We start from the raw sequence: 25,545 nt of genomic DNA on the forward strand, positions 1-25,545 counted from the left end.
CAGATATAGAATTGCATTGTAATCCCTTTGAAATAAATGGTTACTACTTCCACCAACAGTGCATAGGAGTGTGCTGAAATCCCGAGGAGTTTGCTCCAATCCATCCAGCCAAATATGTTTATTGGTGAGGGATGGGGTGGAAAATTGAGAAACATCTTTCGCTATCAAGGAAAGAAGCAAATTTCCTTTGAAACTGGAGGTAGAACATAGATATTGTGGGTTATTTTGCCCTGCCTGAATTTGTCTAATCCTCTTTTTATGTCATCTAAGCTGGTGGCCATCACTGCTTCCTATGGAAGTGAGTTCCATGATAGAACTTTGAACTAAATAAAATATTATACAGCACATAGCTTTTGAACTGCACTAAGCATGTCTTATCCCTCCTTTCAACTATCTCAGCTAAAATATTTGTGATATTATAGGGTTAATCATTAAATAGAATACTTTTCTTTTTTCTTTAACTCACTAAACACAAGCAATTAGAAACATTAAATTACGTTCTCCAGGACACCAGAAATTATGCTGAAGCGATGCATAATCTGCATCAGCAAAATTCTTCAGTTTAATCATAGAATTGTAGAGTTGGAAGGGACCTCAAGAGTGATCTAGTTCAACCACTGTAACTCCCCCCATGGGACTCGACCATGAGATTGAGAGTTTCATGCTCTACTGGTTGAGCTATGGAAAACCCACATCAGCAGTGAAAGCCACAGTTGGATAGACCTAACAGCGGACTAGTCACATTAATGGAAGAGGCTATCATTGACAATTAATTTGATGGATATACCATTTCCAGTTGCTGGGGGAGAACAGGGGGAGTGGGCAACTGCCCTCCTGTTGTGATAGTCCTGTACCAATGGACATCTGATCAGCCACTCCATGAAGGAAGCTGCTACACTGCAGGGTTCTTCGTGTCTTCTGAAAATGGAGGGTGGGATTTGAAGCAGGGATAAACAACTAGGTGGATTCAGTCCAAGACAATGTGGCTAAGTCTAGTCATCATTAAACAAATCAGCTGTCTCAAAGTATCCTCTGCCTTTCACAACAATCTGACACAATTACAACAAGGAGAGGCAAAGTTCAGTAAAATGATTTAATCAGCTCTCAGGAATGATCTTGGTGTCATTGTATTCTATTCAGTGCCTACCAATGTGTCCCTGGCACCTTTCAACAGACCTGAGCTATGTCTAGCTTTGCCAGCTGAGCAGTCACTTGAGCTGTACCTTGAGGCTTTCATTGAACTTTGATTAGTGGCCTGGAAGAAGAGAAAAAGTATATTGCTCCTTCCAACTCAGTAAGCAAAGGCAAAAAGCAGAGACATTGACTCAGAATTATTTTTTCTACTTCTAATGATGAGCATAGTCACATGGCCTCAATTGACTTATCAGCCTTCTTGGAACAAGTTGCTCATTTGGAGCTGTTTGTGGTACTGCAGTAATATTGCCTTACAGTGGTACCTCTGGTTAAGAACTTAATTCATTCTGGAGGTCCATTCTTAAGCTGAAACCTTTCTAATCCTGAGATGTGCTTTCACTAATGGGGCCTCCTGCTGTGCGCGATTTCCATTCTCATCCTGGGGCAAAGTTCGCAACCAGAAGCAGCTACTTCCAGGTTAGCGGAGTTCATAACCCGAAGCATTCATAGCCAGAAGCGTTCGTATTCAGATATATCACTCTGCTGTCTACCTCAGCCTTACCTGCCTGTACCTGAAGTGATTGCTTTGCTGCCATTGAGTCACCCTCCTTTTTTCTGTGTGGATCAGTTTTACTGGTTGAAACCTCCATTGCAGCCACGTGCACTGTAATATGAAGTCAACATTTTAACTACAGCTCATCCCATCCTTCGCAGCCTTGCTGGGATGGATCTAGTATCGAGGCTTTTCTCTTCTTTTGTTCTCAGCTCCTTCATTGGGTGCCGTCAGAATGTAAATTTTAAATTTACTGTATAGAAGAAGAAATTTGAAAAGTGCCTGTTGACAACTAATGAGATTGTGGAGAAATAATTCAGACAATTACAACAGTGAGCTTTGAATTTCATCATTTTCTCTAATGAGAAAATGCCAAAGGAAAATTTAAAAAAAACTCCTCTTCCCAGAACATTTGTTCCCAATTGTTGCCTACAGCACAAACACGTAACCTGTAAATCCCTCCAAGTAAGCCTCTACGGGCATCAGTTCTCTTTCTAGAATGATGAAGGCACTCCTGAGCACATGCCTCCTCTTGGCCCCGCTTTCTGCAGGTAAGTAGGAATCAGTAGGATGAGGAACTTTCACAGTAATAATATTTAGAGGACAGAGGAATCCGGAGAGCTGAATTTAAGAGAGCTAGTGTGTTGTAGTCATTAGAGGTTCAGACAAGGATGCAGGAGACCAGGGTTCAAATCCCCACTCAGCCACAAAGCTCACTGGGAACTCCTGGACCTGTCACTATACCTCAGGTTAACCTACCTCACAGGGTAGGTTAAGGATAAAAAGGGGAGCGGAGAACCATGTACACAGCCTTGAGCTGCTTGGAAGCAAATTCAGAAAACAAATAAAAAAAATTAGAAGCCAAGAGTAACTAAAATGGATAGAATTTTAAAATGATATTTGAAATATGCTAGTAAATGAAGTTACTATGTTTAGTAGCCACTGGTAGCCTAATTCTGCATCATTTGTCTTAACCTTTTGTGTAGCCATTCAAGTTGGCAGCTTTGTCACTCTTACGAGACAGGGATCAAAATGTTTCTATTTCCACTTTGTCCATGTCATGCAGAACAGTATGTGCTTCCAGGAAGTCCCCTCTTTCTCCCCTCTTAACTGTCCTACCCCCCCCCCCAATTGTCCCAACCGCCCCCTAAAGTCCAACTCTCTTAACCTGGATCTAACCCTGTTCATTTAACTCTGCTTAAAACTGGTTAATAATAATAATAATAATAATAATAATAATAATAATAATAATGATGATGATGATAGTAATAATCCATGAAGCAATCTTTTGTTCCTGTCCTCAGCATTACCTCTGTACTGCAAATTCCTGTATAACAGTACTGGACTGACATATGATGAATATGCAAAAAAACCTTGTAGCGTGAAACAAGATTCCTGTGTTGCCAGTGTTTTGCGTACAAATATAGGTAAGATTTATCTGGCTTTTTGTCTTTTTTTGTTGTAATTACTAAATTAGTGGTAAGGAAGCTGTGGCACTTCAGCTGTAGATGAATTAGAATTCCCACCTGCCTCATTTAGCCTGGCCACCAGTCAAAGATGATGGGAGATGTAGTCCAGCAGCATCTGGAGGATCAGTTTCCCAATCCTGCCATGAGACCGTCTTTCAACCTTTGCGAAGTATCTTGGGTTGGGCAACAGGAGTTCAGGGAAGTATTTTCCCACCCTGTAAACGGTTATGATCGACTAGCAGAGAGAATGCAATGTATGACACATGTATTGTCAGAAGTATAGAAGAAGTCATGATTCTTCATGCTGCAGATTGGACCTGAAATGAAGTTCTACATTCATTCCAAATTTAATGCCATTCAGAATACATCTTTCCATTGGTTAATTGATATCTGTTTCTTTACTTTTAATAGCTTTTATTCAATGCTTTAAGTATTATGGCTGGAAGACATTTTGATTAGTGGTGTGTACATATTTTAATTCATAAAACCCATCAGTTTATATTGCCAAATTAATAATACTTTCCATGTTATTTGTTTGAGAAGGTTCTCATTCAGACATTACAGAAAATTGGAACCATTACAATGAATGTGTCTTAGCAGCAATAAACCTCCATATCTATGTAATTCTTTCAAATTCTTTTTCATAGTGAAATTCCAAGAGCAACTTTTAAATCAATGCTCATCATCCAGATACTGTTCCCCAGGCCATTACAGCTTCACTGCAGGGGATGGTAAATTCTTTCAGATGAAGAAGCACTGCTGCAGGACTAAAATGTGTAACAATGCAACTCTCAGCCGTACGTATCTGCATCAATTTAGAATCATTAACATTTTAGGGTTTTGCATTGAATTTGGCCATGGCCTGGATCCTTAGTCAATCAGCAGTACTTAGAGAATCTGTGCCTCATTCAAATGGGGTGAGACAGCCCCAGGTGGCTACAGGTTGGGTTGAGCAGCTCAGGACTATTAGGGGCTCTCAAGGGATGGAGAGTCAGGCAGCATGGGGAGGCAATCATGAGGAGAAACTGTGAAAAAGAGGGACCTAGCTAGAGACATGGGTGGCGCTGTGGGTTAAACCACAGAGCCTAGGGTTTGCCGATCAGAAGTTTGGCGGTTCAAATCCCCACAATGGGGTGAGCTCCCGTTGCTCGGTCCCTGCTCCTGCCAACCTAGCAGTTCAAAAGCACAAAGTGCAAGTAGATAATTAGGTACTGCTCCAACGGGAAGGTAAACAGCATTTCCGAGGGCTGATCTGGTTCACCAGAAGTGGCTTAGTCATGCTGCCAGATGACCTGGAAGCTGGTTGCAGACAAACGCCAGCTCCCTTGGGCAATAAAGTGAGATGAGCACCACAACCCCAGAGTCGTCCGCAACTGGACCTAATGCTCAGGGGTCCCTTTACCTTTTACTTGGCAGATATGTCTGCCAGAGAAGGGATGGGTTGCCTTTCCAACCAGGCCTCTCCTTCTTCCTGCCCCTCAAAGCAGCACCATGCAGGATCAGATCATTCTTCTGATAGGTGGAAGGATCTGATCCTGCACAGAGCCAGTGCCCCTTGTTCCTGCCATGTTTTTACTGTATGTTAATATATGGTTACACAACGCCCCTATATCCAAGTGATGTGAGATTCCATGGGTACTAGGCATGCTGTAACCCAGGCTCTGTGTTTTCTGTGGGACCATAATGCACTGTGGTGTCTTTATGGTATATGGTTATGCATAAATATATACAACCTGAGGCCTACAATGAAGACATCCACCAGAATATGTCCTGTCCCTCTCGTAGACACAGCAGCATCCTTGCCTTGGCAGTTTGTCTTTTCCTGAGAACGGTCACATCCCTCGTATTCTAATAAAACCTAATCCTCGTTTTATTGCTACACAGGGAGCAGCCTCCATTCCTTTGATGTGCTGCTGTGCTAATCTGCTATTTTAATGACCCACTTCCCCAAAATGGTTACCTCAGAAGTAGATTGCTTCTGTCATGAGTCATATTGATTTCCTAGGATTTAGAAATGTTTAAAGAAGTGTCAGTTATGTCAGTTTAGGAACTTTGCCTACATTAATTAACCAAGTGGATAAGTAAAAAAAAAAAATGGGGCCAAGAATACAATCTTCAAGATGCCTTTAAGATAACATTCAATTTGATGGTCCAAATTAGATGGTTACAACCCACCTATCTTATCCTGGTGTCGTCCTAAATGACCCTTGAACTGCTTCTGGTCAGTCTTTAAATTGACAAAATAAGCACTGACATAGCTGGCAGTTATTCTTAATTATTATTATTTTTTGAATTTACATACTGCCCTGTACCTGCAGGTCTCAGGGAATTCACAGAAAGTGATGGTTAGTTCATTGTGGAAGTGCAAAAGACAGCCAGAAACTCTGTACAAAGATAAGGGACTAAGAGTATACCTTTTCATACAGGCTACACCATAATCAATGGCAGGAAAACCTTCTGAGAGATTGAGAAGGGAAGAATGTTCACACTCCCCCAGCTCCCTCTATGTAAAGCTCATTCATCTCAGAGACCAATGGTGACTTTGTCCCATGCTCAGTCCTGAACCCAGATATAATCTAGACACAATTATATTTTATCCAAGAGTACTTGCAGCTCCCCCACCAAAACTGGAAGGCCCTAGGGTGTATTCCATTACTATAACACAGAGATACAAAAACAGAGAAAAACATTAACATGCTCACTATACTTTTGATTTTGACAGTTCCTGATCGCAACATGCTGGCTGAAAATGGTTTGCAGTGCCCATCCTGCTTCTCCAAAGGGGAGGAAATGTGTAAAAGTGAGAAGACCATCAGCTGCCTAGAGGATGAGACCCAGTGCATTCAATCTAAAGTTTATCTCACTATAGGTAACATTGCTACTCAGACAAGAAAAAAGGCCTAGTAATTCTTGGTCATGCAGACTCTCTCCTTGTCTCCTTCTTTCCCTTCCTCCTTTTCCTTTGCATGTTGCTTAAAAAACAAGGGGGATCATACGTCTCACTGGTCACACTCTGCACCCTTCCGTATTGTTTTGCCTGCCTTGTCTGTGTCCCTTAATTCTTATAATGCCACTTGCTTTTCCGGAAGGAGGATTCAGAGTGAGATGTGTATATAAAATACCCTTCTTCACAAAAGTAAAAAAAGTGCATTGATTGCTTCACCTCAGTTGAATCTGGATCTCTCCACCACTGGGATGCAGTCCAGGACAAAATGTGTCCATCTTGCTCAAAACAAATATTTATTATGTAAAAGGAATGTATTACATTTCCTTAAATTCTGCGACAATGAGCAGTATCTGGTTAACTCAGACCATTAGTGCAAGGATTTACAGTTGTGCAAGAGAATTTCCTCTCTCTTTGGCAGCTTTGTGCTCTGAATCCTCCCAAAATCTGCTCCACAAAATTGGGAAAACCCTCAGAATTCATTTATGGGATACACAGAAAGAGGAAGAGAGGGGGGATATGTTCCTTTCTACAACCATACATTATTTTGTTGATGTCATGATTTAGCTACATCCGTAAAGATAAAGCGCTTTATGTGCATTATAACAATTTGACACCAGATGGCGCTTTGGAGTCCCGTCTTTCATTAACAGGATTTGCTAGTACCTCTAGTTAACAACTTAATTCGTTCTGGAGGTCCATTCTTAACCTGAAACCATTCTTAATCTGAGATATCACTTTAGCTAATGGGGCCTCCCACTGCTGCCATACTATTTCTGTTCTTATCCTGAGGTAAAGTTCTTAACCCAAGGTATCTCCAGCTTTTTTTGCTGCTGGATAACCTTGTTGACTTATGACAGTTCCACTCAAGGTTCAGACACCAAGGTGGGAGTGTTGTTTTCAGATCTTGCTCTGTGGCCGTAGCATGTGACTTTTAATATGCCCAGGAGATGGCAGGGATAGAATTCCTCCCATTTTACTGCTACTCACCTGCCCACAAGAATTTGCTTTGGTTGATCTTATCAATTAGGCCTGTTTTCAAATTCTCTGATTTCATTGTATCTTATAAGTATAACCAGTTTATTAATATTCTTTGTGTCTTGCGAGTCCTTTGGGTGTGATAGCAATTTTAAATTATATCTGATCTAATTTTTTACCAAAACTTCTAATGCTGAAAATTTTGTATATTCATGTTCTGAGGAAATTATGATATTTCTCAGATTTCTTAAATATACACTTTTAAAAAATAACTTATTAAAATACTCATTCACCATCACAGGAACAATCTCCTATTCTCTGAGTAAAGGACTAATGCCGACGTTTCTCTCTCTCCCCCCCAGCTCCATTAAAGTAACACAGTTTCACTTTCCAAGGTTGTGGAACAACAGATTTTTGTGCCATTCGGAAAAATCAGAGAAACATGATCGGAGCTGGGAGCTTTGTCCTTTCTGTTATCCAAGAAAGTTGTTACAATGCTTCACGAATCTCACACCAGCCTGAACATGAAGAGTGAATGGAACAGTGTAGACCTCCAAAATCTATGGCAATGAGGGGGAATTGGAGGCCTAGTGTTGAAATTCAGGACTCAGGATCTCTGTTTCTTTCTTTTTTGCTTTTGCTTGAAGTAAAGGGAAGCAAGGGGCAGAGAAAAAAAGGTCAGAATACGGGGAATGTGGATTCTAACTTCAAAGAATCCTGTTGTGTATCATTAAAAAACAGCTAAGTTTTCATTACAATGATTACAATGCAAAATAAATGGTTATGGAGAATCAAATGTTGGTTCTCAGATCTGTTTCTTTCAGATACAAATGCAATTATCATTTATTGGTTTAGCCACACTGCTTATGAAAGACGCAATACATAAAACAGAATAAAAACAAAATTAACACATTGCACAAGTAAAACTATTATTAAAATCAGATGATTCATTAGATAAGAGGTTTCTCCTTTGAAAGATTTAAATTAGGGCATATTTTAAGGAAGAGTTCATTAGAGCTCAGCTCAGGCACCTCTCAGGTTAGTGCCATTGTCATTCTAAGAGAACAAGGAACAAGTTCGTGGTGAACTCTGGCACCGGCAAATCTAGAAAAATAGCGCTGATCCCTACAAACCTTTCTCCTTATAATCGTAACTGTAAAGGCAAAACAGATCATTTTTTCAGAGGGGTAAGGGGATTTGTCCCTTAATAAATAGTTCAGCATATAACCAATCCATCTCTCAATTGGGAGATTTAAATATTTGAACAAAGCTTCTCTTAAGTCCTCATAGATGGAACAAACCAGTAAGTAGTTGGGTGAATATTCAGGCCTCTTACCTTTACATAGGCAAACGACATAGGGGATCTGGCGAGAGCAGCCTTCAACTATGACAGAGTTGTAAAAGCTTTTCCACGTTTGGTATTTGTGATGTGCTTACATAGTGAGGGGCCTGAATGGGTACTTTGGCATACGAAGGTGCAGGACTCTCTCTCTCTCCCCCCCCCCCCCATGAGGCAAGGTGGGGCAACCATCTTAGGCGGCTGGGTCCATAGGGGCAGCTGATCTGGCTTAGAAGGAATTCCTTGCCCCTGCTGCTGACACAGTGGCAACAACAGCCGCACTGCGCTTCTTAAAGACCAGATTTGCCCCTCCCCCACAATCAGGTTGCCTCTTCAGTGGCCTCTTTGCCAATAGGAGGCACTGCTGGTCTCCTCTTATGCTTGTTTCCTGTGGAGATCTTTATTCCTCACCCTTCGCATTGGTCCGGATGTCGATCTGCACTTATCTCTTCTTCCCTGGAATGGCGAGGCATTATTTTGTGGTTTGCTTCAGCTGCCAACATGTCTTGGGACAGACTTTCCAAGGAGCACATTTGACCATGAAATTATGCTTCTAAATATGAAAATTTCATATGACAAGGTGTCACCTCAATATCTAACACACTCAGAATATCTCAAGGAAGATCATAATCATCAATAATTTGTAGTATTATCTTATTCCAAGATGGAGGCTCTCTATTGTTAAAAATCTGAATCTCCTTGAAACCTCCATCCCATTTTTAAATTTTATCAATAAATACCTAAGGGAAAGGATATGCACTCTGACCTTCACTAAACAAACACCAGTTTACATAGGAGCAACTCCAAGGTGGCAAGGGGTCTTCACTCCCCCCCCCCCCGCCCCATAAAATGCCTGACTGAGCCGGTCCCTCCCAAAGTTGATGGGCATGGCAGCTGGTCTGTCTGTCTCTCCTAGTTGCCTTCAGACAGGGTGCCATAGACACTGCCCCCCCCTCAATTCCTCTGATTGAGCATCCTGGCAGGATACTTTGGTCATGCATACAGCAGGCATCCATAGTATTAGTATACTACCTCCTGTCTATTGGTTATGCCCCACCCCTCTAGAGTTTGACTGAAGATGTCATATGACACTGCACCTCAAAAGTCCCATCTCAGATGTCCCACCTCCAAGGGCCACTATGAAATAACTTGGCGGGAGATCCACGTGACCCATCTGTGATGATGGCACACCACTGCCTCCTTCAAGTAGATAGGGACCACCCTCTCTTTCAAGGAGGCATTAATCACCTCCCAGACCCAGTCAGCTGTCCCCTCCCTGCTACTTTTCCTCAGAAAAGAGGGGCAAGGGGCAATGTCCTTGAATCTTACCAATTGAAACTCATCCAACACATCAGGGCTACACAGTGCTCTGGACACCGCTTGAGATTCAACCTCAAAATGCTTTGCAAACAAGTCACAGCATTGACAAGTCACAAGCACATTCCCCGGCTCCCAATGACAGGCCCTCCCCATTTTCACCTTGGAGCTTTCCGTTTCTCATCCTGCCTCTCACCCTGGGAGATGCCCACTTCTCCATCTCTCCACCTGGTTAGGTGGGATGTGAAACACAAGAGCAGTCAAGTACAACATTCCTAGAGGAACATGTTTACAGATGGGGAGGGATGTTTGTCCAGCCAGCAGGTAAACTTCCTGTTTCCTTCTCGGCTGCGACAGACTTCCTCTGCATGTGACTAGAGGTGGGTGTGGCCTCACCTGTGCAGGTAATGACAAAAGCATTTCTAGATTCAAAACATGTTTTGGATGCTATAGAAGACCCTCAGCGTACAGGAACATCTGAGGAAGATTTAGCCAAGATAACAGCTTGGAAACACAAGAACAGCGAAGCCAGACACATAATTTTGAGTGGACTTCGTGATGAGCATCTATCATTAATAAATAGTAGAGATGATGTTGTCATTAATAAATAGTAGAGATGATGAGGAGTACGTGCCACATACTTTACATTACTTTATTTACACTTCAATGCCGAGAGAATACAAACATGCATATTGCCTCTGCGAGAGCAGAGAAGCAACCTCTCTCTTCGAAAGCACAGAGAGAACTGAGAAAAACAGGAAACCAGTGTACGTCACATCCAGTCTCCCTTTCCCGTGGGAAAGCCCAACAGCACGCTGACTGTGGAATGTAAACACCTGTCTTGTGACAAGCACTTCGCTGCTCAGTGAAGGAAGCAGAAACCAACATCCTCCCCCTTTCTGTGAACATCACTGGGCAGCGTGTTCGTACAATATCAGTACAAACCCAACTTCTGCACATAGGTACAGTGTTGATCCCTTGATACAATCTTGGACAATACATCAGCAGGAATTTCATTACCTGGCATATAGCACACCGTTACGAGTCCCTTCTGAATACGTTCCCTAGCATGTTGCAACTTCTATTGCAAGTGCTTCGTGCTTTGCTTACAACCTTCAGAATTCAGCAAAGCCAAACATGCTTTGTTGTCCTGGTAAACCTGGATTGGACATTTGACAGGAATTTTCATGTCTTTGCACAATTGTAACAACCATTCACAATCCTTAAGTGAATAAGACAGTGCATTCAGTTCAGCTTCACAAGTACTTAAGCTAACTGTTGTTTGCTTCTTGCATGACCAATCAAATAGACCCTGATTGTACATATAGCAAACTCCAGACGTACTTTTCCTGTCTGTAGTGTCACTTCCAAAACTTGCATCTGCAAATATCTCAAGACCACCAGACTTCTGATTGTTAAATCTTAGTCTGTAATGCATAGTGCCTTTCAAATACCACGCTATGCGTTTCAGAGCTTTCCAATCCTTAACAGTAGGATTGTTTACTTTTCTGCTTAGCAAATTACAGCTAACAGCAATGTCAGGTCTTGAACATCTGGCAATGAAGTTTAGCTTGCCTAGCACACTTCTGTACAGTGTAGTGTCAGAAAATGCTTCTTCAGTGTCATCTACCTGATAACCTGTTGTCATCGGTGTGTCTACAGGGTTAGCATCCATCAGGTTTAGTTTGCTTAACACATCAGCAATTTTCCGTGACTGGTGTACTAGAATGTTACCATCTTGATCTCTCTCTATTTCCAGAGATAGGTAGTTGTTTACCTCACCAAGATCTTTCATGTCAAAGTGTTCTTTCAGTTGAGCTAGGGCGTTATTGTACATTGTGACATCTTCCCAAAAGAATAAAAGATCATCAACATAAAACAAGCAATACAGCTTCTTTTGCCCCTCCTCTTTGACAAATACACATGGATCAGCTTTCCCTTGCTTAAAACCTAGAGAAAACAATACTTCAGTGAGTTTTGTGTGCCAACACCGTGCACTTTGTTTGAGACCATAAAGGGACTTCTTCAGAGCACAAACAAATCCCTGTTTTACCTGTACGCCATCAGGTGGAAGCATATAAAGAGATTCACCTAGAGATCCGTACAGAAAAGCTGTATTCACATCATGGTGACTAATGTGTAGATTCTCCTCTGCAGCTAGCTTGAGCATAAGCCTAATGCTCTCATACCTCACTGTGGGTGAGTAGGTCTCGTGATAGTCTTCACCTGGTACCTGTGCAAAACCTCTGGCTACCAATCTGGCTTTGTGCCTGACTATCTTGCCATTTTGATCAGTCTTCGCTTTGAAGACCCATTTGCTTCCAAGCAGTTTCATTCCTGGAACTACTGGAACAAGCTCCCATGTTTTGTTCCTTTCTAAGGAATCAAGCTCAGCCTTCATGGCATTTAACCATGGCTCAGCTTCCTTTGAATCCAAACCCTGGATTTCTTGGAAACTTGAAGGTTCAAATACCTTCTTGGAGCTTTTAACAGCTGTTACTGCTATCTTAGCAAACTCATCAGCAAATCTCTTTGGAGGTCTGCCTTTTGTGGCTCTTTGTGACCTGCGAATTAGCCTTAGGTCTTCAACACTCTCCTCTTCCTTCTTGGGAGAAAAGTGACCTATTGTGAACAATGGTTCCTCCAATTCTTGATCAGAGCTTTCAGAGGGTCGCATAGAGGCTTTCGCACTCTTGAAATCCTCTGAATCACCCGATTCAGTTTCAGAATCAGAATCAGAACCTTCATCAGTGGGTGTGGGTTGTTGCGGCTGCTTTTGTTCATCCTCAGTCTCATCACTGTCATCAGGATAACATTGGAAAATTCCCACATTCTCCCCCCACTTGGCATTGTACTCAACACTTCTTATGAGCTTAATTGTCTTAGAGTCAGTCATCATTATTCTGTAAGAACCTTTCTTGTAACCTAGAAAGATACCATGCAAACCACGCTTGTCTAACTTGGAGCTTTGTGGTGTGTGAACCCACATGTCAGAACCAAATAGTTTGATGTATGGCTTTTTGCCAAACATCTTCTCATAGGGGGTACAACCAATCGCTGAAGATAACCTGCAATTATAACTGTAAGTAAAACATGAGAGAGCTTTGGCCCAATAACTCTCTGGTAGATTTGCATCATGCAGCAAGGTTTTTAACCCTTGAAGCAATGTTTGATTTGCCCTCTCGCAAAGTCCATTCTGCCATGGCGAGCGAGGACTAGACAAATCGTGTTGAATTCCTTTCTCAGTCAGAAAAGCTTCAAACTGCTGAGAAGTGAATTCCCCCCCCCCCGCGATCACTGAAAAGAATTTTTATCTTCTTACCATGCACATTTTCCAACCAAGCACAGAATTCCTTGAACCTTGGAAAAGCCTCTGATTTCTGCTTGAGATTATACACATAAATATACCTGGAAAATGCATCAATGAGAACCATGAAGTACCTATTTCCACCCAAAGAGGGCGCTAGTGGTCCAACCAAATCAGCATGAACAACCTGGTATGGTTCTGTAGCTTGCCTACTAGACACCTTACCTTTTGCAGCCATTTTCACCTTGTTTGCTGCGCATGCCTTGCACTTCATGTGGTATCTGCAGGGTTTAATAGTCATACCTTCAACCAAGGCAGGCATCTTAGATACTGCCTCAAAATGCAAATGACCAAATTTCCTGTGAAAATCATGAATACATTCTGCATGCAAACCTTTGTTAGAACCTGCAATGCAACAAGTTTCATCCTGCACAACATCATCAAAATACAAAACAAACAAACGATCAACATATTCAGCATGCAATACATAATCATTTTTCTTTGTGATGGTGCATTTCTTATTCTTGAAGGAAACGTCAATGTTCCATTCATTCAGCTGCGCAACGCTGAGTAGATTATGTTTGGCATCTGGTACGTAAAGAACATCTTTTATCAATAAGTCCAAACTGTGAAGAACAACAGTTCCGTAGCCTTTACTGGGGATTGTGTGGTCATCCGCCTGGTGAATCGCACCTTCCTGCGGTGTAAAAGACACGAACAGACGCTTATCGTTGCACATGTGGTGCGTTGCAGCCGAATCCACCACGAAGAAAGATCTAGACGTCTTCTGGACCTTTGCAACCTTTGGAGTGAAGCGTGAGACCATTGCCTCGTGCTGCGTTGTCCTGGACACCGGACCTTTGCCTTTGCCTCGGCCTCTTCCACGCGATGAGCTTTCGCTGCACAGCTCTGTCTTGGCCCTGGGATATTTGCATTCCCTCTTCATATGGCCTAGACGTCCACACGAGTAGCATTTCACTGCCTTCAAAGCTTTGGCGCCATCTGGTGGTTCCACTGCACTCTGGGATGACGTCTGTGAAGACTCCCCCTTACCCATGCAGCTATCACCCTGGCGGTCTGCTTCATTCTGAATCATGGCAGTATCACAGGCTACTGTGAGCTGAGCAATTGGATCAGAAATCTGAGTGGCCATAGATTCCCCACTTGCATCAGCCAGCCTTCTGCAGCTAGCCATCATGACTCTGGCATTAGCCTTCTGCGTCATCTCTGCTGCTTTAAATCAAGCTGCTTTATACAAGCTGCATCTGTGTACAGCTGCAGCTGCTTCATTCCAAAAGCAAGTTCAGAAGTACTTTCGATTTCCAGCCTCTGCCTGTGAGCCTGTGCCACTCTGCTTAACTGCAGCTGCTTCAAACCTCATTCCAAAGGCAATCTTAAAAATACACTTTCGGTTTTCCAGCGTCCCAAGCCTTTGCCTTGTGCCTGGCAAACGGCTTTTAAAAGTTCAAAGTCCAGCCATAAAGCCATTAAATAGGAGCTGGCAGGCTGCCCGTAGCAGTAGCACATACCTCTCATAAATCATCCTGACGCGCAGAGCAGATACCGTCCGATCCGTCCCTCTGCATTCCAATCCTTCGACCTCTGAATTCCATTCTCAAGATGACTGCGTTTTTCTGGGCCCCATAACCAGTAATGTTGTGTTTTGCAGAGTCCTTTGCACAGCGGAAGGATGAGGAGTACGTGCCACATACTTTACATTACTTTATTTACACTTCAAAGCTGATAGATTACAGAAATGCATATTGCCTCTGCGAGAGCAGAGAAGCAACCTCTCTCTTCGAAAGCACAGAGAGAACTGAGAAAAACAGGAAACCAGTGTACGTCACATCCAGTCTCCCTTTCCCGTGGGAAAGCCCAACAGCACGCTGACTGTGGAATGTAAACACCTGTCTTGTGACAAGCACTTCGCTGCTCAGTGAAGGAAGCAGAAACCAACAGATGATGCATCTCAAATCTTAAGTGATATTGAGCGCATGTATGGAGAATCTACCATGAACTCCTACAGAACCTTGATGTGTAAATTAACCAGACTGAGGATGAATTCAAAAGAGGAATTCACAGAACACATCAACAAGTTTACTGAGATTATCAAAGGATTGCTCTTACTCCTAAAGCTTTTGATGAAGATACAAAGACATCGTTTTTGCTATAATCCCTAGAACCACGATTTGATTCATTTGTTAGCATCATGGACCACAAAGAAGGTCTAACTTTTAAAGACCTGACCAGCCATTTAAGAGAGGAATGCAGAGGGAGAGCTGAGTCTCCAGTAAGAAATGCTAGAAGCAAGGACAGTAATTATGCATCTAGACAATTTACAAAGTCCAGAGAGATGCCCAAGAGAGTGGTTTGCTTCAATTGCAACAAGGAAGGGCACATTGCAAAGAACTGCAGAGCTCCTAGGACACCCCACCCCTTTCAGCCAAAACGGGAAAAGAAGGGGAAATCTGCATGCACTTTGCTACTGCAAGAAAGGAATTTAGCTGTCCAGAATCATGAAAATAAACATAAGCAAATACAAAAGACACACCGATAGAAAGGAAATGAGTAGACGGAGGTATATTTAAAATAAAATTAATAGCAATAATGATGGATATGTTGATGCTGCTAGGATGTATAAAAGTGAGAACACAATAAAAGCAGGAAAGGGAGGAGAAAAGAAAGGGGAAAATATGAGAAAAAGTAGCAATGCCTCATTGTCCCCCCCCCCCTTTAGTGGCTACCCTAAATAATTGAAACATTGAAAATAAACAGGAGGATAAATTTCCTTTAGAAATTCTGTTAGCATAAGCAAATATAAAAGACACACCGATACAAAGGAAATGAATAGAACGAGCTACATTTAAATAAAATTAATACAAATAATGATGGCAATGATGATTATATTAGGGTGTATAAAAGAGAGCAAAAAATAAAAGCATGAAAGGGAGGAGAAAAGAAAGAGGGAAATGCGAGGAAAAAGTACAGGAAGGAAGGAAGGAAGGAAGGAAGGAAGGAAGGAAGGGGGAAAGAAAGAAAAGGGGAAAGTGAAAGATTGAGAAGGGAGGAATATGTGTGTGTGTGTTTAAAATGCAGATGAAAGCTGTTCAGAAGTGAGATCACTGAAAATAGGTTACAACAGGCGATGTTACCTAGACCCCTTCCATTCCTGTAGCTTATTAAATGGATCCATTGTTTCAAGAGCTTGTTCTCTTGTTGGCTTCTGATTTCTCTTAAACACAAGGCCAAACTCCCAGAATATTAGTATGTCAACACTCTTGCTAACAATTCTTCCCTTCAGGTCCAGGGAACATCTGTGGGTACAACGGACATCTGGGTGATTCCAGAAAGCAGGAGCTAAATCACCACTCTTGGCTGCCCAATGTCTCCAGCAAAATATATCACACAGGATACTCAAAGAGATCTGATGCACTGGTTTGGATCAAGACTGTATCCAAATAAGCACAAAAAGTACAGAATTACATATTTATTAAAGACAAATAAAACAACAGTGTAATAAGAACCCTGTTACCAAATAGGAATAAAGGATGGTAGAAGAAGGTCAATTAGGAATTTGGGAACACCTGAGAAAATGTGTACACAGGGGGGAAAACCAAATCTGACTTAGTCTAAACTAGTATATTTTAACACCTGTCGGTGGCTGAGGAACCAACAACCATGGCAGGTTGCCAGAAATGGATAACACAAGAAAAATTACTTTCCATCTGCTTTTTATTCAATGTTTACAGGGAGATGCTTGGGAATGCAGCCTCTTGGGAAAATGGCATAGTCCCGAGTAAAATTCCACTCCCCTTCTCTCCCACTTCCTCATTCGTCAACAGCACCACCCCCTCTGTGGTTGCCTCTTAGGGCCATCTGTCTTTGAGCTCGTTGCTCGCAGGGTTCAGGGAGATGGTGGGTCTGAAATGCTTTTTAGTGATAACGTGTCAGCCAGCTGCTCTGGATCTGCCTCCTCCTACTCTCCCATTATTTCCCAACTTCTCCCCTCATCTTCCTCCGAGTTGTGATCTCCCTCAAACCTCTGTTGTAATTCTGAACTGTCTTCTTCTCTGGAAGGGTCAGGTTGGGGAGGCAGTCTCCACCATTACCCCTCTGCCCAGTCCCTGATATCACTCCCCTCTCCAGAGCCCTCCTCCACCCATCCCAGTAGTTTTCGTCATTTGGGGTGGCATGTATGCAACGCCCTTTGCAAGTATGGTGAATGGACATGTTCTGCATACTCCCATGATCTTTCTTCCGGTCAATACCTCTCACCCCCCAATCAGGTATTGCAACTTCTTTCTTTGCATCCTGGAGTCTAGAATTTGTTCTAGTTCATACTCTTCCTCTCCTACTACGATGTCTAGGTGCCTGGTAAGGGTGACAAGACCGATCTGTGCAAGATGGGGTGTATCTTCATAGACACAGGCAATCGGAGCCAGAAAGTCAGAGAGTTGATCTGGTCCCCAACTTCAAACGGGCCCGCTCTCTGTGGGCCCAGTTTCCTGCACCTGCCCTTCTGTGGCAAATCAGGTTTTGACAGCCGCACCTGACTTTCCACATTAATCTCGGTGCCAGGTTGTCAGTGCGCATCGGACAATATCTTATAGGCCTCTTTAGCACAGTGCAAACACTCTTTTAGCAAAGTCTGCATTGCTGACAGTTCTTCTACAATGTCTTTTGCTGCCAGAACAGACGGGGTGTCAGTCGGGGTTGGGAAGCTTGTGAGGATGGTATCCATAATGGACAACACCACTTTGTGACCCACAAAGAGGATGTGGTAACCATCAATGCATGTGCATCCCTTTATAGATCACATTTTCCGCTGTGATCTGCAACAACAGATATTCAGAGGCTTACTAGTTCTCATACTGGAGGGAAAATAGCTATCATAACTATATCAAAAACCAAATACTGATAAGTTACAAAACTGACAGTGCAAACTTGAATGGCCCCATGGATACAAGCAGGTTCCAGGTTCACCTGATTTCTGGGAAGAGCATGTGTGTGACATGCTAATTGTTTATTACTTTGTGACTCGTTAGGATTAATTTGTTTCCAGCTCAGCTTTACCATAAAGCCTGAGGGAGGAACACATTTATTAAAAATACTGAGAGTGTAAATGTGGTTGAACTGGAAGAGGCATGTGGCTGACTCCCACAGAGTTCCTTAAAAAGATTGCATCCAATATGAAAAAAGAGATTTGTGTTACAATACAAAAATATAGGATGCACTCCCTATTTTCATAATTTCCTGCTCCTCACTTGACCAGTCCTTCCCAATTGGAATCCTTGGTCACCCTTCCTTGGCCCATGAATCCCTCCAAGTCAACTTCTTCCAGAGATCACCTGTTGGTTCATTCCTCATTGGCTTCCAATCACTCAGGCATTATGAGGGTCTTCTTGAGTATATGCTTCTTCCTTGAAGAGTTGGTTTCGACTACTGCTCAGGCTAAATAATACAGAGGTGTGGGAGCAGTGCAATGGTTGGGTAAGCCCCTTCCTTCTGGTCTGAAAGAATTAGCAAAAGGAGGTGCTTCTGGCAGGAGCTGTGAGGACTCTGACAGGATCCTGGAGTCAAACGGCCTCTCCCACAAAGCCTTTTAAGGACTAACTAGGCTTTGGGAAGAAGCCCTCCTGTCTCTTTCCCAATGCTGCTGCCACCCCAGGAGCTGCTTCCGTGGCCCTTCTCTGCTGGCAGGGAGAAATCAGGACACCCTGGAATCAAGGCACAACCCAGGACAGCTTAATGAAAAGCCATTCCGGCCAAATCAGGACTGCTGAGGCGTATGCATTTAAATCAGCTTTAAAATAAATTTGCCTCCAAGGTGAATGGATTCTTGAAGTGTAAGGAGAATATGAGAACATTTACAAAGCAAAATGGTCAGAGCTGGAGGCCCATGGGATTGGCGTAAAAGTCCATTGCCTTTTGAATATGACTTTTTGTATGTTGTGCTTTAAAAAGGCTAAGGTACCTGAGCATACAAACATTGTTAGGCCCAGCAAGTATCTTTCACCACCTCTTCTAACTCTTTTATCATTTCACTTATTTGAGAGATCTGTCCTTTTGCATTGGGGTTAGATCACATAACCATGCATTCAAAAACTGTCAAATCTCTGCTTGCCTGCAGTTTTACGTTAAAAACAAAACTTTGATGCTTTATATCAGGAAATACCATACTTCCCCATTCCAAAATATTGATTTGAAGGATACACATTTTAGAAGCAACTTTTTATTTGCCACAATCATTTATATTTACCATAATAAGCATAATGACACACTATAATACAGCACTCTTTTCTCTGCATACTGCATCCTATTTCCCTCCATGAACAGCAAAAAGAAAAAAGAAAAGAGGAAGAGACAGGGATCCCAATGCCTGACTCTCACCACTAGGAATCACCCTCACATTGCTATGAATTATTGAATTCACAAGGAGGAGATTTATGCTGAACCATAATTACCCATCAATGTGAGGCTGGTGTTAGATATGTGAAGCATTATAATAGTTATTTCAACTGGAAAAGCGTTTGAGGCAGTGGAGATAAAGGGAAGTGGCAGAGAAACCAAAATTCCAAAGTATAATTTGAGGAAGTTGCAATACAAAACTATACAGTCTTATCTGTGAGTAAGACCCATTGAAATCAGTGGCACTTACATCTAGATAGACAGGTATAGAATTGCACTGTAATCCCTTTAAAATAAATAGTTATTACTTCAACCAAAAGTGCATAGGAGTGTGCTGAAATCCCTAGGAGTTTGCTCCAGTCCATCCAGCCAAATATATTTATTGGTGTGGGATGGGGTGGAAAATTGTGAAATATCTTTCGGTTTCAAGGAAGGAAGCAAACTTCCTTTGAAACTGGAGGTGGAACATAGATATTGTGGGTTATTTTGCCCTGCCTGAGTTTGTCTAATCCTCTTTTCAAGTAATCTAAGCTGGTGGCCATCACTGCCTCCTATGGAAGTGAGTTCCATGATTGAACTATGAACTGCATAAAATATTATACAGCATATAGCTTCTGAACTGCACTAACCATGCTTTACCCCTTCTTTCAACTATCTCAGCTAAAATATTTGTGATATTATGAGGTTAATCGTTAAATAGAATACTTTTCTTTTTTCTTTAATTTACTAAAAACAAGCCAAATAATTAAGAAAAATTAGGTTTCTTAATTACATTAGGTTTCTTAAGTACATCGGAAATTTTTGTTTGGTCTAATTGGAGATGAATCTATGTTTTTTTTTAAATAAATATTTATTAAAGATTTTTTGCTTACCATACACAAAGAAAAACATATAAAAATATTACATATCATAACATATTTTCTTATCTTCTTTGGACTTCCTCGCATCTCCCGCTCCTGCGTTCCAAATTTATAAAGATTTAACCAGCAATTTATCCCCTTGTCCCCACCTTAAATCCAATTTTCCAATGTTATGTCTTAAATTTTAGATACATTTAATTTCACTCTTTAAGCCGTTCAACTTAGCCTAATAATTATCTAAAACAGATAGGTAGCCGTGTTGGTCTGCCATGGTCAAAACAAAATAAAAAAATTCCTTCCAGTAGCACCTTAAAGACCAACTGAGTTAGTTCTAGGTATGAGCTTTCGTGTGCATGCACACTTCTTCAGATACCATTATCTAAATTATCTAAAAGTTAGTTTTTTCATAAATTTAACTTATCTTCCTAATTCATTTCGTCTGATTCAATGGTGCCAAATTGTTTATGATCAAACATCCTGCTTAACGTTCATACAATTTACAATATTTTTGCAAATAAATCTTGAATTTTTCCCAATCTTCTTCTATCGTCTCCTCTCCCAGGTCTCGGATTCTGCCAGTCATCTCAGCCAATTCCATATAGTCTATCAGTTGCATCTGCCATTCTTCGAGAGTGGGTAAATCTTGAGTTTTCCAGTGCTTAGCAACGAGTATCCTTGCTGCTGTTGTTGCATACATAAAGAATGTTCGGTCCTTCTTTGACACCCCTTGGCCGACAATGCCCAAAAGGAAGGCCTCTGGTTTCTTAAGAAAGGTATACTTAAATACCTTTTTCAGCTCATTATATATCATTTCCCAGAAGGCCTTCATTCTAGGGCAGGTCCACCAAAGGTGAAAGAACGTTCCTTCATTTTCCTTACATTTCCAACAGTTATTATCAGACAAGTGGTATATTTTTGCTAATTTGACTGGGGTCATGTACCATCTATATATCATTTTCATTACATTTTCTTTCAAAGCATTACATGCAGTAAAATTCAGTCCAGTAGTCCACAGCCTTTCCCAGTCCTCAAACATAATATTATACCCAATATCCTGTGCCCACTTTATCATAGCCGATTTAACCGTCTCATCTTGTGTGTTCCATTTTAACAGCAAGTTATACATTCTTGAAAGTATCTTAGTCTTAGGCTCTAACAATTCCGTTTCTAGCTTCGATTTTTCCACCTGGAATCCTAACTTTTTATCAAGTTTAAAAACTTCTTTAATCTGAGCATAATGTAACCAGTCTCGGACTTTGTCTTTCATTTTCTCCTGACTCTGCAATTTCCAATTGTCCCCATCTTTTTCTAGTATTTCCCAATACTTTGGCCAATTGGCCTCCATATTGAGCCTTTTCCGGGCCTTAGCTTCCAATGGTGAGAGCCACCTTGGAGTTTTGTTTTCCAATAAGTCTTTATATTTTGTCCAGACATTAAACACTGCCTTTCTGACAATATGATTTTTGAAAGCCTTATGAATCTTAACCTTGTCATACCATAAATATGCATGCCAACCAAACGCATTGTCGAAACCTTCCAAATCTAAAACGTCAGTGTCCTCGAGAAGCAGCCAGTCTTTTAACCAGCAGAAAGCTGCTGATTCATAATACAACCTTAAGTCTGGCAGGGCAAAGCCCCCTCTTTCTTTCGCATCAGTTAGTATCTTAAACTTAATTCTGGGCTTTTTGCCCTGCCAGACAAATTTGGAAATATCTCTCTGCCACTTTCGGAAACACTCTGTTTTGTCCACAATCTGTAGTGTTTGAAACAAAAACAGCATTTTTGGCAATACATTCATCTTTACTGCAGCGATTCGGCCTAGCAAGGAAAGTTTCAGTCTTGTCCAACTTTCTAAGTCTCTCTTGATTTCTGACCAGCATTTCTCATAATTATCTTTAAATAGACTTAGATTTTTTGCTGTTATGTTTACCCCTAGGTATTTTACTTTTTTAACCACATTTAACTCTGTCTCTTTCTGAAACCGTTCTGACTCTGTAACTGTCAAATTTTTCCCCAATACCTTAGTTTTCTGTTTATTTAACTTAAATCCCGCTACCCGACCAAACTCCTGAATCAGTTGTAATACTTTTTTTCGTGCTAGATTCTGGCTCCTGTAGGGTCAAAACTAGGTCATCTGCAAATGCTTTAAGTTTATATTGTTTCGCTCCGACCTGGATTCCTTCAACCAACCGGTCCCCTCTAATCATGTTCAAGAGCACCTCCAGGACCGAAATAAATAACAATGGGGAAATAGGACAGCCTTGTCATGTTCCTTTTTCAATTTTGAACTCTTCTGTAATCACATTGTTGACTATCAGTTTGGCCTTTTGTTCTGAATAAATTGCGTCTATCCCGTTTCCAAAACCTCGTCCCACTCCCATCCCTTCCAAATTTTCCTTCATGAATCTCCAAGAAATATTATCGAAGGCCTTCTCCGCATCTATAAAAATTAACACTGCTTTTGTATTGATATTTGTTTGCAAAAGTAAATATCAATAATGTTCCTTGTATTTGCAAACAAATGTCTGCCTGGGAGGAAGCCTGCCTGATCCTTATGAATTACCTGATTTAAAACTTTTTTAAATCTACTTGCTAAAATGTCTGCAAATATTTTGTAATCCACATTTAGAAGAGAGATGGGGCGGTAATTCTTGAGTTGAGTCTTTTCAGTTTCCAATTTTGGTATCAATGTGATAAACGCTTCTTTCCACGATTCCGGCGCCTTCTTCCCCTCCAGGATTTCGTTGCTAACCTCAAACAGTGGTTGTATCAAATAGTCTTTCAGTGTCTTATAGTACTTGGAGGTAAGCCCATCTGGCCCTGGAGATTTGCCCAATTGCATGTTCTGAATGGCTTGTTCAATCTCTTGTCGTGTTATTTTAGAGTTCAGGATTACTCTGTTTTCTTGTGACAGTTTTGGTAGTCCGTTCTTTTTCAAAAATTGTTTTATCTCAGCCTCATCTTGCGGCCCTTCAGTATATAATTTTTTGAAGTATCTCTGGAAGCACTTTCTAATGTCCACAGGGTTCTGAATGTTTTTTCCTTCAATCTCTAAATTTGTAACTGTATTTAGTTTTTGTCTCTTCTTCCACATTTATTCGCCGATTCAAATGTTCTTTTGTTTCATTAATTTCACTTTCCACTCTATTTCCTGGTTTATCAATTTGGAATATTGTGCTTGATAGAGTTTAATTTCTCTCAAAATCGGCTGTGACTTCGGATTGGATCTTAACTTCTTCTCAAATTCTTTAATTTTCTCCAAAATCTTATCTTTTTTCTCATTTTGTGTCCTTTTCTTTACAGCATTCTGTTGTATCAAGAACCCCCTCATCACGGCCTTACTTGCATCCCAGATGGTTCTTTTTTCCACTGTGGTGTTCAAGTTTATCTTGAAATAATCCTTCAAAGCTTTTTGGGCCTTCTTGGTAATCTCCTGATCTCTAAACAAATTGTCATTCATCTTCCATCTAAAGGAGCCGGTTGGTAGCAATGTCATATCCATCTTTACAGCATTATGGTCGGAGCAGGTCTTTGGGCAGATTTCCACCTTTCTGATCTTAGGTGCCAGACCTCTAGATATCCATATTTGGTCGATTCTTGTCCATGTCAGATGGGCTTCAGAAAAGAATGTTCCTTCTCTTCCCAAGGGGTTCTTTGTCCTCCAAATGTCAATCAAGTCCATACTGTCAGTCAGTTCAAAAAAAGTCTTGGGTAGTCTGCCATCTTTTGTAAGATTTTGATTTTGTGACTTATCCATGTTAGTTGATACCACGCCGTTCATATCTCCCATCATAATGATGTTGTCATAGTCCAGATAGTCCAGGACACTCTCGTGCAACTTCTTGTAAAATTCCGATTTCCCTTCATTTGGTGCGTAGATTCCTAATATCAAAAACTTCTCTCCTTGATATTGTATCTCAATTGCCATAATTCTTCCTTGCTCATCTTTGAATAAAAGTTTAGGTGACAGGCTCTCCTTTGCATAAATCACCACTCCTCTTTTCTTCACTCGGTCCGAAGAAATAAATTCTTGGCCTAATCTTCTATTTATTAGCACTTTTTTATGGAGCCTAGTCACATTTTCTTGTAAACAAATAATGTCCAATTGTTCTTTTTTCAATATATGAAATAACTTCCTCCTTTTTTCCGGAGAGTTGCACCCATTAATATTCCAGCTCAACAGTTGCAGAGACATCCTGAACAAATCTGTTATTTCTCTAGGGGTGGTATCTTTTTCTCTGGATCTTCAGGTTCCAAGGAAGAGGGTACAGCAGATGCTCCAGGCCCTGAAGGTGTTTCAATTCCTTTCTGAAGATCCTCTCCGTAAGCAATCAGAAATTTATCTCTGTCTTCAATTGTTTTAATTTTAACCTTCTTCCCTCTGAAAGTGAAAGATAATCCCTGAGGAAATTCCCACCTAAAGATGATTGAGTTGCTCCTTAACAGTCTAACCAGTTCAAGATAGGCGGATCTAAGGTCCAGCAGTTGTTTCGGGATATCTTTGTAAATTTCAGCTCTTCTATCCAAAATGTCCAGTGACTTTCCGTAGTGTAAGCCCAATATCTTGTCCCTTTCCTCCTTTGATCTCAAGGTTATCAAACAGTCTCTGGGCTTATCCTTCTTTGCAAATTTCCCAAGTCTGAAAGCCGACACAATTTTAAAGTCCTTTTCCTCCTGTACAGGCCAGAACTTGGAAAATTCTTTGGTCAGGAACTCTAACCAAAGAACTTCCCGATTCCGCAGTTCTATCATAGACAAATACATCTGTTGCTCTCCAACTTGTCTATAAAATGGTTTCACCTCTTGTTCTAAATTTTCAACCTTTTGACTAGTAGCCTCAGCCAGTTTACGATTTTCTATAGTAGCCTCAGTTAACTGCCCTATTGCTTGTATGTTCTGTGCCACCTGTCCAGTTATTTTATTTAGACAGGCTGTGTTTTGATCAATTTTGGCTGTTTGTTCATCTGCTTTCTTGTCCAGGGATTCCACTCTCTTATCCAAAGACTCCAATTTTTCATAGATTTTCTCTAAAATTGAAGCAGTTGCTCCTGAGGCCATATCTTCCAACTGTAGCTGCTCAGTTTCTTCTTCCCCTGCCAACGGCCGAATAGGCACAGTTTCTTCTTCCCCTGCCAACGGCAGAGTAGGTACAGATGATCTGCGTGTCTGTAAGGCTGCGGTTAAAGTTGTTTGTCTAGTTCTTGGTCCCCTTTTTCTTGTGCCGCTCATTCCAATT

The 25,545-nt window shown here is 41.3% G+C and overlaps 1 protein-coding gene across 2 annotated transcripts in view; it reads left to right on the forward strand.

Annotated features, from left to right (window-relative positions):
- The window catches only part of LOC309346004 (phospholipase A2 inhibitor and Ly6/PLAUR domain-containing protein-like), a 184,402-nt gene that overhangs the window by 134,137 nt on the left and 24,720 nt on the right, over positions 1–25,545 (forward strand). Inside the window, exon 5 of one of the 2 annotated variants that reach the window (XM_081869624.1) lies at positions 7,441–7,780. The exons of the other annotated variant lie outside the window; for it this stretch is intronic. Coding sequence (XP_081725750.1) covers positions 7,441–7,454 — 14 coding nt within the window. The 3' untranslated portion in view covers positions 7,455–7,780. Of the gene's footprint in view, positions 1–7,440; positions 7,781–25,545 lie in introns of those variants that run through there. 2 annotated transcript variants of the gene reach the window in all.

The sequence above is a fragment of the Podarcis erhardii genome (genome assembly GCF_964252035.2).
Source record: "Podarcis erhardii genome assembly, chromosome: 7".
In the NCBI taxonomy this organism is placed as follows: Eukaryota; Metazoa; Chordata; class Lepidosauria; order Squamata; family Lacertidae; genus Podarcis; species Podarcis erhardii.